We start from the raw sequence: 18,496 nt of genomic DNA, 5'->3' as shown, positions 1-18,496 counted from the left end.
TAGTACAATGTTATTTTAAATTTGTAGTAGGTAGGCTTTATTAAATTGAGGTGTATTTTCAGGACTTTTATCATGGAGGCATATTGATATTTGGCAAACGCCTTTTCTACATTTCTCAAGATACTCAGGTGATTCCTGCCCTTAAGTCCCTTTACAGGATTTTGATTAAATTTTGACCTTGTTCCAACTAAGTGATCTTGAATTCTGTTTGCCAGTATTTCATTGAGAAATTTGGCATTAATGTTCATTAGGAAGCTTGATCTGGAATTCTCATTTTTCATTGTGTGTTTATATCACATGGTTACTTGGGTAATCCTGACATTGTATGAGTTCCTTCCTGTTCTATTATGGAACAATTGGAGGGGGGTTGGATTTATGTCTTTCTTAATATTTGGTTGAATTCATCAGTAATCTGTGTTGTTTTAGGTTTTAGCTTATAGGGAGACCTTTTGTTGCTGCTTCGGTCTCATTGCTTGCCATGTGTCTTTTTAAATTGCTTCCGCACCCTGGGTTTAGTTCTGGCAGGTCAATATGTATTTGGAAATGTGTCTATTTATTACAAGTGTATATAAAATTTCAAAGTATTCTCTAAAATGATCTCCTGAGTTTCACTGGGGTCTACTCAAAAAAGACCTTTTTCATCTCCAGTAAATTAATTAATTTTTTTATGGTTTGGCTAGGACTTTGGCAATATGGTAAATCTTTTCAAGGAAGCAACTCATAGTTTATTAATTCTATTATATTATTCTTTTAGTTTCTACTTTATTGATCCCTTCCCCACTCTCTATTTTTTCTGTCTCCTTCAGTTTTAGTAGTAGGGCTTTGTGAAATGAAGTTGGAAGCGTTCCTTTCCTCTGTATTTTGTGGACTAGTTTGAGGAGTGTTGGTGCTGGTTCTTGTTAGAAGGTCTAGCATAATCCTGCAGTGAATCTGAAAGACAAGGGCTTGGATTGGCCCAAATTCACTTCCTTTTCTTCCAAACCCAGCAGTGAATGAATATGAAAATTTCCTAACCCCCAGATTCTCCCTGGGAGAAAAAATTCCTTGATTCATGTACTTTAAAAAATACTCCAATTTATACACACACACACACACACACACACACACACACACACACACACACAGAGTGGATTTTTACTTAATCACACAGTAAAGAACAGGGTGAGAGCTATGTTTATGAAAGTTATCTCAACTTTCCTTAGACTTGCTTTTTAATTTAGTTTTTTGGTCTCTTAAAATGATGGCTCCATGTAAGAGTGGTAATGATTTGTATTATGCCTGTGGCGTGTATGTACTTTGTTACTTGTATTGGCATATTATTCTATATTCTTTCCCATTTAATTCACTGATCAGTCAGTTTCTGAGATATATTTATGTAACACATTTCGATGGCCCCATCAAACTGTCCCTGTATTTCTGCTAATTTTTGATATTTATTTTATCTTTTTAGCCAACTAAATGTTTTAATAGCATGAAGTGAATATTTATTTATGTATTTATGTATTAATGGTTTTTAATCTTAGAATTCATTTCTTAGTATGCTCACAGTATTCATATTGCTTGATATGGTGATATGAAAACTTGAGATTATAAATGAAATTTTAGTGACCTTCATGAAAGACAGTCTGCTCATATGCCTTTTGATGGTAAAGGTTACACGACAAGGAGCCTCCAGGAGTCTCTCTGATATGCCTCATAAGGAGAGAATACTCTCACTAAGAAGCAATTTCAGCTTGCTAATGTGTTTGGAGTCCTCATAATTACAAATGTCAAAATATTTACACATGAATATAATGTATTATATAATATACATTATTATGCACATAATTGCACTGGCATTCTAATTACCATAGCATGGCATGCATTGTATTTTATGAATGACTGAAGAGATTAAAAATAATTTTTGTTCTCTACCTAGCTAAGGGACTGTTAATATTTGATAGCATTTAGAAGAGGAAGAGCAGTCAATTTTCTTTAAGAGTATGGCCCCTGGTTCATGGATCATCCTTCCGGAGCAGTGCCCATATCCAAGAGTGTTTCAGTAATACAAATTATACTCCATGAGTTTTAGCATGAGAGAGAATAGTGGGTGGTGTAGAAGCACACACTTTTAATCCAAGCACTCTGGAGACAGAGGCAGGTAGACCTTTGCAAGTTCAAGGCCAGCCTGGTCTACATAATGAGACCTTCTAAAAAAAACTATGTAAACACCACACTGACACCGCGCGCGCACACACACACACACACACACACACACACACACACACACACACACACACGAGAGAGAGAGAGACATAGACAGAGACAGAGATAGAGATAAAGACATAAAGAGAAAGACAGAGACACAGAAAGAGATAGAGAGATAGAGAGACAAAGAGATGAGACAGAGAAAGAGCAAAAGTTGTGGCTAGGCAGCAGGGGTGTTTCAGGAATGAGTATGGAGGTAAATATGATCAAAATATATTTGTATTAAATCTTAGGGAATTAACAGAATATTATTAAAATGTTTTTTTGAACTTTTTAATATAGCCCCAACCTATAACGTGGTTTTGTATTACTCTTTCTACTATCAATGGCTGTTGACACTTTCTGGTCATCCACTCTCCTCCTGGCTCTAATTATTCTGGACTGGTTTTCACTGCTGCTGGCCCATGGACCTCAGGATCTAATGCCTCCTACAGTATCTTCTTCACTTCCAGAGTCTCCTGTTTAACATTTCTTTTGCAATCAACACTTGTTCAGTTTCTAATTCAGCTTATTCCTGACCTCCAGCCCCGCTGGCCCACATACCTATTTCATAAATCAAATGACTTACAATTATATTCAAAAAAGTTTATGTAGATCCTTCCAGTAAATCTCTATTGAGCATATATTACACATTAAGACATTTTTGGATTATTGTACAGATATTGTAAAGGGCAATTTGTGAACAATTAATAATTTGTGATTATGAAGGTATGTATTATGCAAAATGTGTATGTACGTATTAGCAGATAAAGTTATGTTATCATTGAGACACAGGAATCTTCAATATGTAGCAATTATGAGGCTAAAAGATAAATTTTGTTCTATACTATGACAGTTTTGATACAAATATGAATGGGACTCATCTAGATCCACCCAGAACTATTCAGCTAAGTCATCTCCTACACTTCTGATTCTCAGAGTGTGAGATCTTAGTCTGTTGTATTACATTACTAAATTTGGAAGAAATTTGACAGGTACAAGTAAATAAAAGTCATCAGGAAAACTTACAAATATGCAGTTTGTTGGCATTTTGTTAGAAGTTTGGCTGACCCTGAATTCCTTAGGAGAGAAAGCGTGCTTTTTCTGGGGACAGCCTCCAGCTTTAGTCTTAAAATTTGTTCCTCTAGTGAATAAAATGCACAATTTTGTTTAATCTACTAAGATTCCCATTTATTACACTAGTTCCTTTGTACAAAAGCAATATTTGTGTCTATAATTATATGTACATGCATACATAATTATCTTCATGTAACAATGTTATATATGCTAAAATATGCTGAGGCAATTTATACTGCATACAAGTGATTTGTAGAGACAAATGAAGGAAAGTTGAATAGATTATACTTATTCAAATACACAATATGATCAAATCTATAGTATACCTTCACTAATGTACATAATGTATTAATGTATAGATAGCATTTGCTATGCATATACTTATGTATCAATAGACACATGAATACATGTGTATGTATATTTGCTGTATATATAGCTTTAGTTGTATTTATCACGTTACAGAAAATTTCCATATGTATTAAAGTAATGTATATTCACTTATAACTAGAAAATTGTAAGAAATTATTCACTAGGGCCCATGCAATGTCACAGCGTTCTTTTAAAATTCATCATAATGTCAATACAGGAAATTCATTTGGTAACATTTGGTATATTCTAAAGAAATGTATGAATTCTGTTTTCCCTTCAGATCATGTAAGTCTTCCATATTTTTCTAAAGAGAAGTGTATATAGCTTTCTCTAAAGAGATACATTTTATTTTTGCATTAATTATATAAGTAAGTTCACATTTCATTTTGCACACCACACACACACACACACACACACACACACACACACACACACACACACAACCTTCTTCCCAAGGCTCAAAGATCTTCCAGCAAGAAAGGGAAGAAAGACTGTAAGAGTCAGAGTTGACAGATGATTACAAGGAAACTTTTTCAGATAAAACATCGTAGATGTACACATGAACTCAAAGTATGCATGATAGCACCCGCAAGACTTGTAAAAGCTCAGCTCATAGAGGGGAGATGTGCATGAAGCCCCATCCCTAGTCTAGTCACTAGTGATCATTGATAGCTGCTGCTGGGAGAAGGGGAGTTTTCTTAAAGAAAAGGGTGTGGCTCCTGTAGGTCAATCACCCTCCAGTGGATGACCAACACGCATCACTTTAAGAGCAGCCAAACTGGACTGGATTGATAGAAAGATAATGAAAACATGAAATTGGGTGGCTACAGAAGGGGGTGGATGTGGGAAGAGATGGAGAAGCAAGGCTCTGCTTCATCTTGCCTCGGGTCAGGAAGTTCAAAACTGTCCCTAGTAAGTCAAAAGACCTAAAGGTCTAAGATTGGCTACTGCAGGATATTTCTTGGCCTTGGTCTTATCTAGATAACAACAGACTTGGGCTGAGGTGTGTTTACTCTTGACCCTCATAACAGGTGTGGCTCCCAAATGCTTGGAGGATTAAGAGAAGAAAATCTGTTTGCTCCTTATACATTATAATAGAAGTCTTCTGCTATGTTTCCCCTTTTGGCGGGGGTACTTAAGAATGTTGAAGAATAAACTTGGGACATTCAGTATTCACTGGATTGCCCTCCTGACTATCCTGTGTCTCCGTCTTTTTTTTTTCCTTTCTTTTTTTCTTTTTTCGAACCAGGGTTTCTCTGTATTGCTTTGGAGTCTGTCCTGGAACTCGCTCTAGAGACCAGGGTGGCCTTGAACTCACAGAGATCCACCTGCCTCTGCCTCTCTAGTGCTGGGATTAAAGACATGTGCCACCAATGCCTGGCCGTCATTTTTTTTTTTTTTTTTTTTTTTAGCGTCTTTACCTGACTGTTCTCAATCCACACTCCCCCTCTCAGGTACGAACCACGCAAGTCAGTTGGATCCGACTGAAGCCCCACAAAGACAGGCAACAACAGACTGGCACTACAACATGGGGCTACTACAGAAGCAGGGGTGAACATGATCATTACAACGTATGGAATTAACAAAATATATTAATATTAAAATATGCATTTGAATAACTAGTTTTAGCTTTTCTTTCAGCTGTCAAATGCTGTAAGTATAGTATGTTTATTAACAATCGATTTAATTAATTTTAATAAAGTTTACCACTGTAGTCTATGTTCAATTGATAAAGAATTTAAATTTTACTCTAAATATGTTATTCTAGAAACTATTACATAAATGGAGCTAACTTAAATCCCAGGGGTATTCCCTGAATATTGTGAAAATCAAATAATCCATTGGTAATTCTTACTTTGGTAAGACACTAATCCGATGAAATATCTGTACCACTCACAACCTTATAGGGATCAGAGAGCTTAGCTATGCTTTCTACAAATTAAATACTCTTAGTGCCTGTGCACACACTTTCTCTCCTCTTATATACTATTAATTATTATTAATCATTTAAACTAAGTCATGAAAAGTAAAATCTTAGGGAAGCCCCTATACAGGATGAATATTTTCTAATTCATAATGAGGCACTGAGTATAGCCATTATTGTAATACGGTGAAGGAAACATGAATACCCACCTGGAATCTAACTTTTATTAAGTGGCCTTAAGATGAAAGATAAATCTGCACCAATTGATATCCCAACATTTTATGATATAGTTGCTTCTTCAAGTGAGAACAAAGCTAATTATGCTCAGGAGGGAACTGTGAGAATTCTCTGCTGCTCACCTGTGTGCCCAAGTCTCTGGAACATTGTGCAGGGCACACACTGTGAAGCTCAGGTGGGGATGGAGCCCAGCGTGAATGCAGGAGTGGGCTCCTCCAGGTGTGTGCACAGGCTGGAAATCAGTGCAGAAGCTGCTGCAGTACACTTCGATTAGCTGATAGATGGATCTTGATAGTTCAGCTGTCACTTTCTCTGTGAAGCCTAGGGGAGTAAAGTAGAGAGATTGGGATGTCTGTGAAGGGTCGTATTTCTCATAAGCCGTCAATTATAGCTTTGAAATCTCTTGTAATGAAATTTAAATAAAATTTAATTAAAATGACCCTTACTAACTGAAGCCAATTAGCCACCTGGGCCTCTGGAGGCAGCTTGGCATAGCTCCTGGTAGATCATCTGTCTACACACTTCCATATCTTTAGCAGTAGAGATTTTGAAAATATATCCTTTAGTTACAAATTGGAGGCTCTTTTTGTGATTTATGCCAATCGACTGAAATTTACGATCAATTATCTTCTGGTTTATAATTTTTTAGAGTTAACCATAAGAAAAGTGTCATATTTTCTAAATGGCTTATGATCACTTCAAACAAATTCTGTCTAAAAGATTTGTTTACCACTGGCTGAACACTCATCTACTGTCTTTCAATGATATAAAGTATTGTCACTGTGAGCATCAGTTTTAACTGTCAACTTGATACAATCTACCTCATCTGAGGAGAGTCCCAGGGAGGGGTTTTCTATGTTGGGTTAACCTGAGGCTTGTTACCTAATGCAGGAAGGCCCAACCCATTGTGAGAGGGTTCTAGAACAATATACAACAGAAGAAAGTGCAATGAGTGCAAGAAAGCAAGGATCCATGCATTTTCCCTCTCTACTCTTGATGGCGGATGTGATACTTTAAATTTCTGCTTTGACTTTCTCTAAATAGTGGACTGTAACTTCAGATTGAAAGTCAAGCAAACCCTTTTGTTTATAAGTTGCCTTTTGTTAGGACATTTTTCATAATCACTTAAATGAAACAAGGGCAGTGATAAAGACGACTAATTAGCTAATAATTTTCCTACAGGAGCAAAGGATTTGAGGGGACAGATCGGCACATCCTTAGATGCTTCCTAGTGTCTGCTGGGACAGGATTCAAGCATACTACCCAAGTCTTGTCACTTATGGAAACATACAATGTCCTCCAAAGTCTGTTCTGAAACACAAGTTGCATCTTGGCTTCTAGTTGTTTTGAAAAGAAAATGGTGCAAAGAGCTAGCTTTTTTTTTCCGGAGTATTGTGCACCATCCGGGTGTTAAGAGTATGTAGGCTCCTCAGGATAGAAACCAGCTTCAGCAGGGTGCTTCTTCCCACACCCCGTCCTCCAGCAGTTCTGCCCACAGTTAAACACTCTTTGTTGTTGCTCAACACAGGCTATTATTCACTTAGGTATTCATAAATGCACAAGAAACTTATGATAGACAAACTGTGCTTATTTTCCTCGTTTCTTAAATGGCGTACCCCCCTTTTTTGTAACAGCCTGGGGAAAGATGAGCAAAGAGAAAAGCCTCTAATTAAATTTCTCTGAGAAATCAGCAGTGGGAATTAATGAGGCAGACGCAAAAAGCATCATTATAATAGTCCTAAAAGAAGGCTTGTCACACCCTGGAGGCCACCCAACAGGGATTTGCTTCCTGAATCATGGGTGGCAGACATTTGGAAGTTCCTAGAAACATCTTGTTTCCTCTTTTTAAATTGCTATCAGTTCTTTAGAACAAGAAGCATAAACTTCTTGCCAGTTACACCCAATCTTGTGAAAGTGTATCAGCGAATATATATATATATATATATGTATATATATATATATATATATATATACCATTATTGATCTGTCCTCAAGTTCATATTTTTGAGAACTTGAATTTTGATACTTATCACATTTTACTCTTTACTGTTAGTGCAGAAGGAGAGTTCTGGGTTACTATTTGTGTCTGTAAGGTTGCTTAGTAATGTGTCCCAAATGTGCTCTGTGTTTCCAGAACTCTGGATGAAGAATCCATTTCACGTGCATCATCAGAGGCTACAGAGATGACTCAATTAGCAAACACCTGCTATGAAGACATGAAAACCTGAGACCAGCACCTCAGGGCTCACATGGAAAGCTAGGCACGGGGGCTGGAGGGATGGCTCCCTGGTTAAGAACACTAGATGTTCTTCCAGAGGACTGGGGTTCAATTCCAAGCACCCATATGGCAGCTGACTTCAGTCTTTAACTCCAGCTACACTATTTTGACCTTCATAGTACCATTGTTAAGTACATGCAGGCATACATTCATACATATAAAATCAATATTTTAAAAGACTTTGCCCAGTGGTTTGCATCTGTTATCCCTGTACTGGGAGGCAGAAATAGATGGTGGCTTCCTGAACTTTGCTGTGCAGTCAGCCAGGTAAACTCCAACTGTAGTAAGAGATCTTGCCTCAAAAAACCAGGAGGAGTGTGATGAAGAACACCTGATGGTGACCTCTGACCTCTAAGCACATATGCATGCATACACCGGAACACACATACATATACAACAATGACATCATCAAATAATTCCGTGAATCAAGACCTTGGGCTAGGTAGAGAAACATGGAGAAATAATATTTATCACACCTGCATTTTTCTCTGAGAGAAGAATTACAATGCTAATTTATTTGTAAAGCAGATTATGAATTGAAATCTGTTGTGATTTATTATGGAGTACAAATCTTTGGGCACATTGCTGTCCATTATTATGGAATCTCATGTTCTAATGCCATGAGGAGTATGGAGGAACAGGTCTCATTACAGCACTCCCAATAGAAATGGGCAGGGCTTTGTATCAGCATAACTGAGCATGTGCTCTTCACAGATGATCATAAGAATCTGTGCCATGAACATTTGAGACACCCTGTGTCACTTCGGTCCCTCCATGTCCTAGAGTCTCCTGATATCCATATCCCCTTAGCACTAGCTCCAGTGTTTTCTCCATATCCCCTGCCCCTGTATCACCTGCTGTGATGACACCTAGAGGGTGACTCTAATATTGACCAACCCTTTCCAACTGTTGGTATTAGAATTCAGACTGTTTGTTTTTCATGCAACTCCCAAATAGAAAGATGAACTGTGGAAGCTGGGCTGTTTCAAATACATGTCACAGTCACTTCTGCATTCAAGGTCATCGGTTGTTAGCTGTGTTGTCCCTGGAGGGTGCTCAGCTGTTCCTCTTTCAAAGATCATCTCACTGTCAAAACAGCATTCTCAGTCACACACCATCATGTTTTGTGCCTATTAGGACTAAATTCAAGAGTTTATTCTTGGGTCCCAGAGCTCAGAATTGGTAAAGCTAATGTTGGAAACTAGATCTGAAAGTGGACCCTGGTCTGAAGCATATAAACACACACTCCACTCTTCACAAAACTCGGAAAGAATCCTTCAATTTTCATCCTCTGGGAGTCCTGCTTCAGAATCCAGTCCTTCTGTCTCGTCTACCAGCTGGTCTTTCAAATAAAGCTTGAGTTTAAATTGGAATGACTTTGGAGATCAATGCCCACAACTTTCTCACAACACAATCTAATTCATGGGTGGTTAATAGTCTTTACGCTTCTTAGGAGGCATAAACATGGAGCTCCCTGGAAATTTAAGGTCAGTCTTATCTTCATAGTGAATTCCAGCAGGGCTACATAGTGATTCCAGTCTATCAGCCTCACAATCAGTCAGTCAGTCAATCAATCAATCAATCAATTAATCAAAACCCCTTTTGTTGTTAGGTGTCTCTACTTTTCCCATTTTATTTAAAAACCAGAATGAAGGGTCTTTATTCACTTGTGAATTCATCACTTCCACCAGCAGGAAGGATCTGAAGGTCTGAATAAACCACTTTCCACCATGTCATGCTAAAGTACTTAGATGTAATTGAAAAAAAATCGAGGGAATTCTAAGACTCAGATCCTTTGTTCCCTTTATTCTTCAAATATTTGAATGCATATTTTCATTACCTTTTCTTGAAGTCTCTGATTTCTGATGAAAATTCTAAAAAAATAAAAAAATAAAGTGTTACTAATTTAGAAAAATCACCAAACCAGTAATATGTAAAATCGATACACTATAATTTCTTTGAGATGAGAAAATGATAAAAATATTTCTCAGTATTATTTATCTGTGTTGCATGTTAAATACTGAATATCTATATTGCTTAATAAGAAAGACTTCTGGATATTTCAATGAGTGATATAGGTTATTTGATTTTTTTAAAGAGATTGCTCAAACCGGCTGAGATTTTCATTATTAAAGCACTCTGCAGACTTTGTCTAAGCTCTGACTCTCCTCCACGATGGGAACTAAATCTCCTGTTAAGAGTGCATTGCAAATTCTCCTTGTTCACCGCATGTCCCTCATTATTAGAAGATGTCCAGACACAAGTTTTGGGGACTATCCTGAAGAGGTCCAGATGAAGAGGGAAAAGAATCATATAGATTCTCCACCTGTTTTTATTTCTATCCTTTTTTAGAGTATTAATTAGCTCATGGTTGAACATAGAAGAAAATATGTTAATCATATCACAAATAAAAACACAATCTGAAATGTTACTGTTTTTATTCTTTTATCTGTCATTTACACTTGTATCCACAACATAATGACTGTATTTATGTGTGTGTAATTAGGTGGCTTGAGGCTTGCTGGTTTTAAGTTCATTACCATGAAAACAATACATTATGACTCACAGTCCACTAAAAATAATGCATCAGCAGAAAGCAAAGTACTCATTTCTAGTAATATTCATTCTAATTGAAGGAACTTTTAGAAGACTGAAAAATAACTTTATGGAGTCTTGATACTTTGGCCATGGTAGACTCATACTCCTGGACTCCTGTTCATCTCCTGCCTCAGCTCTTTTGGTACATGGGACAACATGAGTGCATTATCATCCAAGTCATTTTTTCTTTAATTAAATATATAAAAGTTTTCTTATAAGGATGCCATTTAACCAAAAAGCATATGTATTAAGCAAATAAACTAGGGAATAGCTGTTTTCTTGTGTTAAAGAACTTCTGGAGGATTCTTTCAGATAAGGAATGTTTCTATTATGGTAAAAATATAATTAAAATTTAAAGTAACATTTTGGTTCAAAATGTCATTTTTATGAGCCTCAGAAGCCCTTGTGTTAGGTAAGTATTTCACTAGAATATAGCATCAAACACTAGTTCCCACAACTACAGATAATATCTTCATCCTGCCCAGGTGGGCCAGACTCTTTGAACTCTTAGCTTAGCTTGACTAAAATTTAATTCTTTCAGAAATGTATATGTGTATTATAAAATCACCATGACATACACCTGTAGCACAACAGGAAAGAACATATTTTCCACTCTGTGCTTCAGCTTTTTTTTTGAGTATTTTACAAAAATATATTAAATGAGTTTCTGAAATATAACTTGAAGGCTAAAGATTGTTTTCTGTGCTACATGGGAGCATGGAATAGAATAGAAGAACATTTATAATTTAATTTTTCATTTTGCCAAACTTTCGTTTATTAGATACTTAATTACTTCCCTACATTTCAGGAAACAGTGTCTTGCAAAGAAAACTAAAAATGAAGCCAGAAAAAAGCAAAGCATCTCAAATTTGAGAGTTGCTGGCAGAGACTTGAACCCCTCAGTGTTTGTTATCTTAGATTTACAGCAGGTGGACAGGTTGGTTCTTGTTGACTATTTAATTGATAGTGTTTATTTCACAAATCATGCAAAATGTATTTGGCATTTAGGGCCAGGGTTCTTCTGTATACAGGCTCACAATTAAGACAGGATTTAAAATTGATGGGCAGGATCAGCACATACAACATGGAAACAATGAGCTTCAAAGTCTGTAAAAATAATTAAGATCTTGGTGGTGGGGTATAGTTGATTAAAATATCAATTATTAAATAAAGTAAAACTCTCAATTCTCAACTTTCTTTGTTTCTGTCCAATCAAATCATTCCCTTCTTGAAAATATGAGGCTATATATGAGTTCACTTGCAAAGAAAAAGTATCACACATTTAGTGCCTAAACCCACAACGTCTTCAATGCATAAATCTAAGCACATAATTGCTCAATGCACTCCCAGGAAATAGCCAGTTCTTACATAAAGGGTTCTTTAGGCTTCAGATTTATTGAGAAGTTGGGTATCTTGGAGAAAAGTTTAGGTTGTTTTACAGAGGGTTTAAGAAATGGCTTCTTCTGAGACCAGGCGTTTTATTCCTTAGAGAACTTTAATATCATGGGAAGGGCATCTTCATCAAAAAAATTTTTTACATCCAGCCTAATGGTCTCCACAGAGAAGACCATGTCCACATCTGGTCTGCTGTGACAAAGGTCCATGTTTGTCGTAAGGCTACTAATTAATGGCCATGAGATAATGGGGGCAGGGTGGAGCTTGTGTGAGTTAAAGGTTGTGCCAACCTTGGGAGGAAGACTCGGAGCTATGACAAGCATCATCCTCGTAACCTCCAGGTGTTATCAGTGGTTCTGATTTAGGTTCCACCATTGAAAACCAGTGAGGTTAATGAATTTCCCACAATCTGATTCAGATAGGAAATAGGAGAGCTTGGACTCTAATCACACTTGTAATACTATAAGATTGTGTTTTGTTATCAGGTCTAAATGCTCACAACATCTCCAATGTGTGATATGACCAAAAAGACGTGAATTATTTGTTGGGAGATAATTCTCACTGGTTTGGCATTCTGACTTGACATCATTTAGTGGAAGTGAAGTAACTTTTAATTATTAAGTTTATAGAAATATTTATTTTCTGAATTTATGGATGGTATGATTTCCAAGACCATAGTATCCTGGCACAGAGAACAATACAGCCAAATTAAGTGGGTGCCCATCATATTTCTCACCTTACTATCACATGTGAAGATCACAAATCTTAATAGTTATTCAAATCAAGGCTTAGAGATTCCACAGTTACTTAATTTGCTTCTGTACTAGTGGTGGGATGGTTAGTGGCGAATATCCACTTGGCACAATCTAGAGATTAGACTCACCTAGGAGACAAGCCCATGAGAATCCATTTGGGGTTTATCTAGGTTATTTTAGCCTTTGAGCACAGGGACTATCTTGGTTGCATTAACTGAAATGAGAGCTCACACTTCAGAAGATACCATTCCCTGACTGGGAAATGAAAAGCAGCATGTGTTCACTGCTCTCTTCCTCCTGGTTTCAAAGGCAACATGGCCAGATACTTTCAACTCCTGATGCCCCAGCTCCCTGCACAGATGGACTGTTCTTCAAGTTGCAAATCCAACTAGCCCCTTCAATAAATGGGAAAGTAAAAGAATGGATTTCTTCACTAAGGGCAATTCAGAGCAAAAATCATTCTTAGACTTGGGGATTATTGACTATCCTAAACATGGCTTTTTTAATGCTTCGATGTCTTGGTTTTTAGCTGATGTTTATTTTTAGCATATTTGGTGATCTGTGTCTGGGGCATTTTAAGACTGTCAACATCACTGCTCACAGAATGCAAATAAATTATTTGTTTCCATTGTTTGATATCAAAACAACTTGTGATTAAAACAAGACATAGCCATGCATTCAATTACTGACTTTGCATAGTCACTCTAGTCTCAGCAACAATAAGCAGCCAGCATAATTACTCACATATCCAGTAAAAGAGATTAGGTACATTTAAAATCAACCTTTTGAGATTTTTCTGGACTAAAGTATTTAAAAGTAGTATCATCTTTGCTGCTGTTCTTCATGCAGATAAAGAATTCCTATATTCATATATTAATCCTCTGTTCCTAAACACCATGTGCAACTGATTTGAATAATAAATAAACATGCTAAAAATAAGTAGGACATTCAAGAAATAAATTATCCACAACTTTTAAGTTGAACATCATTCTGAGTAGTAAATGAAAGTCCTCCTTGTCCAACTCCTCACTTCCCAGGACCAGCATCATCCCTTTGTCCCCCGCATCCACAAAATATTTGCTGCTTACACCCCAGTCACTTAGTAACATCTGAATTGCACAATTAGCTGTTTTGGTTTTGGAGTGTTTGTGCTCAAGTAACCATCTTTGACATAATGGATTCAAAGAGCCAGAGTAATCTTGCTGACAGTTGTGCTATAAGTCATAGTATGTTATTATATTGCTATGCACAATCAGCTTCATTGGTTTCTTTATGAGCCTATTTTATAAATTAAACCTTATTGCCAGTGAACCTGTATAGAGTGAACATGCTACTTGGGGTGTGTTAGTACAGATGGGATCATAGCATGCTCTGGAAGGGAATATCATGCTGCTATTGTTACTACTACTACTACTAGTTGCAGTATATTGCCATGATTGTTATATCTCTGTTTGATCACTTGCTTAATTGACACATGGTGAATGGATTTCATAAACACTGTTTTTGATTATAATGTACATTGGAGATTTCCCTTCTTTCCTCAGATTTAAAATCTTGCATAATACTCTATTTTTCCAAACCCTTCAAAGTTGTAAACTGTAGAGGGTACAGCTCCCAGAGAACTCACCCAGAGATCACAGCATCAGTGTCTACTTCATTTTCAGTGAGAAAACACGGATGCACTCTACTGCCTCCTGGCTACACAGATGGATGGCTCTGTACCCATGCATGAGACCAGCCTATACATCCTCTGAGATACTTGTAGACTCTGCCCTTGGAAATTTTGAGGGTAGTCACAAATTTCCCAAGTGTTAAAAACTTCCTTTTAGTTTAATTAATCTCTTTGGGATAGCATAATTGAGCAGCCTGTCCTCATGGAGACACACACACACATATACACACAGACATATGATTTCCAGTAATAAAAACGTTTCATTCTCTTTAGTTGATTGTCACATGCAGGCTTAATTACATGCAGCAACTGTATATATTTACCTGTGGTTGGCTCTTCTGAAGTAGTTCTAGTTCTTTTACTGCATCTGAAACTTGTTTGGTTTCAACACATCCCAGAACACTGCATATATTTTTAACTTCTTCAATAATATTATCCACATGTGACTGTAGATGACAAGATCACATATTGCCATTTATTAAAATTTATCTCTAGTTGGCCTCTTTCTCATGGGCAAGGAGCAGAATGGAATGTGTCTTTCTAGACGACTCTATATCCATTTTCTTTTTTTTTCTTCAGCATCTAAGCACATTTTTTAAAAACATAATGTACCTTTTTAGAGGTTTCCTGTGTCTGGACCTGGCTTTACTATGCATCTGCAGCACTCTCTGACTTCGAGAGACAACTCTTAAGCTGCCTTGTCAGCTGCCAGGTCGCTCGGCTTAGTGCATGGCACTGGCACACGATGCTGGCCCATGGCTCTGGCAGCTGGTTCCAGCTCACAGGCAGTAGCCAGTAGCTACACCTCTGTGTGCTGTCAAGTATCAGCCTATCTGAGAGACTGAAGAACTATAAATCTACATCTGTCTCCTTGTCCAAAACTTTTCTTGGCTTTCTCAGCTCCTATGTTTGGATGTTCAAGTCCTCATGTTGGGCACTGATGGGGGAAGTCCTTCTGTGTATGTGTTTGCCTTATTGGTTGATGAAAAAAGCACTGTTGGCCAATAAGGAAGCCATACAGGTGGAACTAGGAGTCGTGGAGGAGTCTGGGAAATGTAGTTAAGAGTGAAGAGTCGCCATGTGATCCCAGGAAGAGAGGACACATGAGGCTGGCGTCCTCAGAAAGATAAGGCCTTATAAAAATATAGATATTAGTAGTTGTGGGTTAATACTTAAGATAGAACTGGCAAATGAGAAGCCCTGGACATTGGCTGGCAGCACTGTAACTAATAGTCTCTGTATGTTATTTGGGGTTGACCCAGCTCTGGGACCAGGCTGGCAGAAAGAATGCACGTTACAGGACTCCATATGTAACAAGTCCTTCTCTGTGCCACCAGCTCCCAAATAATGACACCAAGACTTATTATTAATCATGAAAGCTTGGCCTTAGACTTCTTCCCAACTGACTCTTAAAACTTGAATTAACTCATTTCTACTAAGCTGTGTGCTGTCATGTGACTCGTGGTTTTTTCCTCTCCTGCTTCCTCTGCATCAGGCTGCTGTCTCTGACTTTCTTCTTCCTGGAATTCCCCTCTGTCCCCAGACGTCCCACCTAACCTCTTTTTCCCTAGGTATTGACCATTCACCTCTTTATTAAACCAACCACAGTGACACATCATCACAGAGTGTAAAGAAATATACTGCAACAGTCTCTAACTGCTTTACTAACTAACTTAAATGCAATTTAATATTATATAAAGTAAAGTGAGAGATGGAGGACAAGAAGGATGAGATAAAGGAGGAGGGATAAAATAGGAAGGTAAGTGAGACATAGGAAAGGGCTCACGACATAAAAATACTTAAACCTGCTTACTCAATTAAATTAAGTTTTAGATTCGCAAGTTTTTACGCTAAATAGGACACCATTTCACCTCTTTAGTGGAAAAGAAAACCACTTCTTAATGCCTTCCTAGTATGACTTAAGATATTTTTATAAATACTGGAAGATAAACTTGGGGTGAATAATTAATGAATATCATAGAAGGAAAAACAGACATCAACAGACATGACTAATGAGCAAATATAAAGGGTGGTGTTTAGTTCAGATTTGTTTTAAGTCTTTCATGTATTAAAAACATGCAGTCATTCATTTTAGCATGGAGAATAAATATCTATGAGTGTTATGGATGCTTCTTCTCTCCAGTCTGGTCCCACAGCCATGCCCCAAATGAACACACAAAGACTTATATTAATTATAAATCTGTTGGCCAATGACTAGGGATTCTTATTGACTAGCTCTGTCTTAATTATTAACCTATAACTACTAATTTATGGTTTTATCTTACTGGAGAATGCCTGACTTGTGTCCTCTTTTCCTGGGATCACACGGAGACTCCTCTCTACCTCTCTGACTACACTTCCTAGAATCCTCCACAGCTTCCAGACATGCCTATCTTGATGCCCTATAGGCCACCGTGTTTTATTCATCAACCAATAAGAGAAACATATACACAAGACATCCCCATCATTTGAGTAACCCTGTGCTGAAGAGTCAGCTGCTTAATTAGTGTGTGTCTCATCACAAATGATCACACTGAGAATCATGTGGGTACCAGAATACTACTTAGTTGAAAAAATAAATGAAAAGTCATACTCTCCTAATAACTAGGGTTAAGGTTGTGGTTTTCTGTGCATTTCATCAATACTGGGTTGTAATTTATAGTGTCATGTTTAAGACTGGACTTTGTAAATGGAGTTTCTTTCCAACTGCCCTTCAGCCCCAAATAAACACACAGAGACTTATATTAACTGTAAACTCTTTGGCCGATGGCTTAGGCTTCTTATTGGCTAGCTGTCTCCTAATTATCAATCCCTTTTTATTAGTCTAAGTCTTTCCACATGGTCTTATCTTACCAGAGAATACTCCAGCATGTTACTCTTTCAGCAGCTATGCAACATCTCCCTGGCAACTTCTCTCTGCCTCCTATCCCCAGAATTCTCCTCTTCTCCTAGCTCTGCCTGTACTTCCTGCCTGACTACTAGACATTCAGTGTTTTATTCATCAACCAATAAGAGAAACATATACAGAAGGACATCCCCCATCAGGACTTGATGTCCTGGATAACCCATAGACTGCCAAAACTGCTTGGTGGCAGGGCTTACAGGTTACAGGTTAGCTCTTCCTCCATCCCAATTCCCTTCTTTCTGTTTCAGGTTATGTGAAGAGGTGAAAAGTTCTGATCACTTCACACATATCATCAGGAGCTGACTGCTATCAGGCCTACTATTAAAGAGGGTAGTAGCCCCTCAAACCATGAACCACAACAAACCCTTCTGCCGAAATGCCAGTTACAGTTTGTGAAAAGTAACTATTTCAGAGGTTGCTACTATTGTGAACTCAGGCAGAAGTATACTCAAAGCAATGTGGACACACTTTCCAACCCTACTTCGACGTGTGCGTGTGCGTGTGCGTGTGCGTGTGTGTGTGTGTGTGTGTGTGTATTTGATGTATATACTCATACTCACAGGCATAGGCTCATGCACACATTCATACACATATATGTGCTCACACAAACACATGTACATACTTGTACACACACACACACTCACACATACAAACACAATGGTTATGGATAAAATTAGTTTCAAATAGCCAAATGCTACTAAAGTCCTATATCTATGTATAAAGGAAGGCAGATTTTGGATAAATATAAGAGAACTTTCTCTAAAGTATTGGCTTAAGAATTGAGACAAGCAGGTTATGTACTCACTCATATATGATATTAGACATAGAGCAAAGGACTGCAAGCCTACAATCCAAACCACCTGAGAAACTAGGAAACAAGGAAGATTCCAAGAGAAGCATGAATGGTCTCTCAAAGAAGGGGAGTAGCTGATTGAAGCAGAAGCAGGCACCCACAGCTAAACACTGAGCCATACTCCTGGAATCCAGCTGCTGAGAGGGAGGAGGGATGAGCAAAGGAGCCAAGAACCTTCTGGAGAAACCCCCAGAAACAGTTGATCTG

General features: G+C 37.7%; 1 protein-coding gene across 1 annotated transcript in view; it reads right to left on the bottom strand.

The window, feature by feature from the left end:
• Positions 1-18,496, bottom strand: part of Pik3c2g (phosphatidylinositol-4-phosphate 3-kinase catalytic subunit type 2 gamma) — a 334,840-nt gene that overhangs the window by 245,553 nt on the left and 70,791 nt on the right. Inside the window, exons 9-11 of the mRNA XM_040743461.1 lie at positions 14,855-14,977; positions 9,952-9,985; positions 5,956-6,154 (exon numbers count right to left, since the gene is read on the bottom strand). Coding sequence (XP_040599395.1) covers positions 5,956-6,154; positions 9,952-9,985; positions 14,855-14,977 — 356 coding nt within the window. The remainder of the gene's footprint in view (positions 1-5,955; positions 6,155-9,951; positions 9,986-14,854; positions 14,978-18,496) is intronic.

The sequence above is a fragment of the Mesocricetus auratus genome, unplaced genomic scaffold (assembly GCF_017639785.1).
Source record: "Mesocricetus auratus isolate SY011 unplaced genomic scaffold, BCM_Maur_2.0 Super-Scaffold_100001, whole genome shotgun sequence".
In the NCBI taxonomy this organism is placed as follows: domain Eukaryota; kingdom Metazoa; phylum Chordata; class Mammalia; order Rodentia; family Cricetidae; genus Mesocricetus; species Mesocricetus auratus.
The sequence above is the reverse complement of the archived record's forward strand: the minus strand, read 5'-3'. Positions and strand labels throughout refer to the sequence as shown.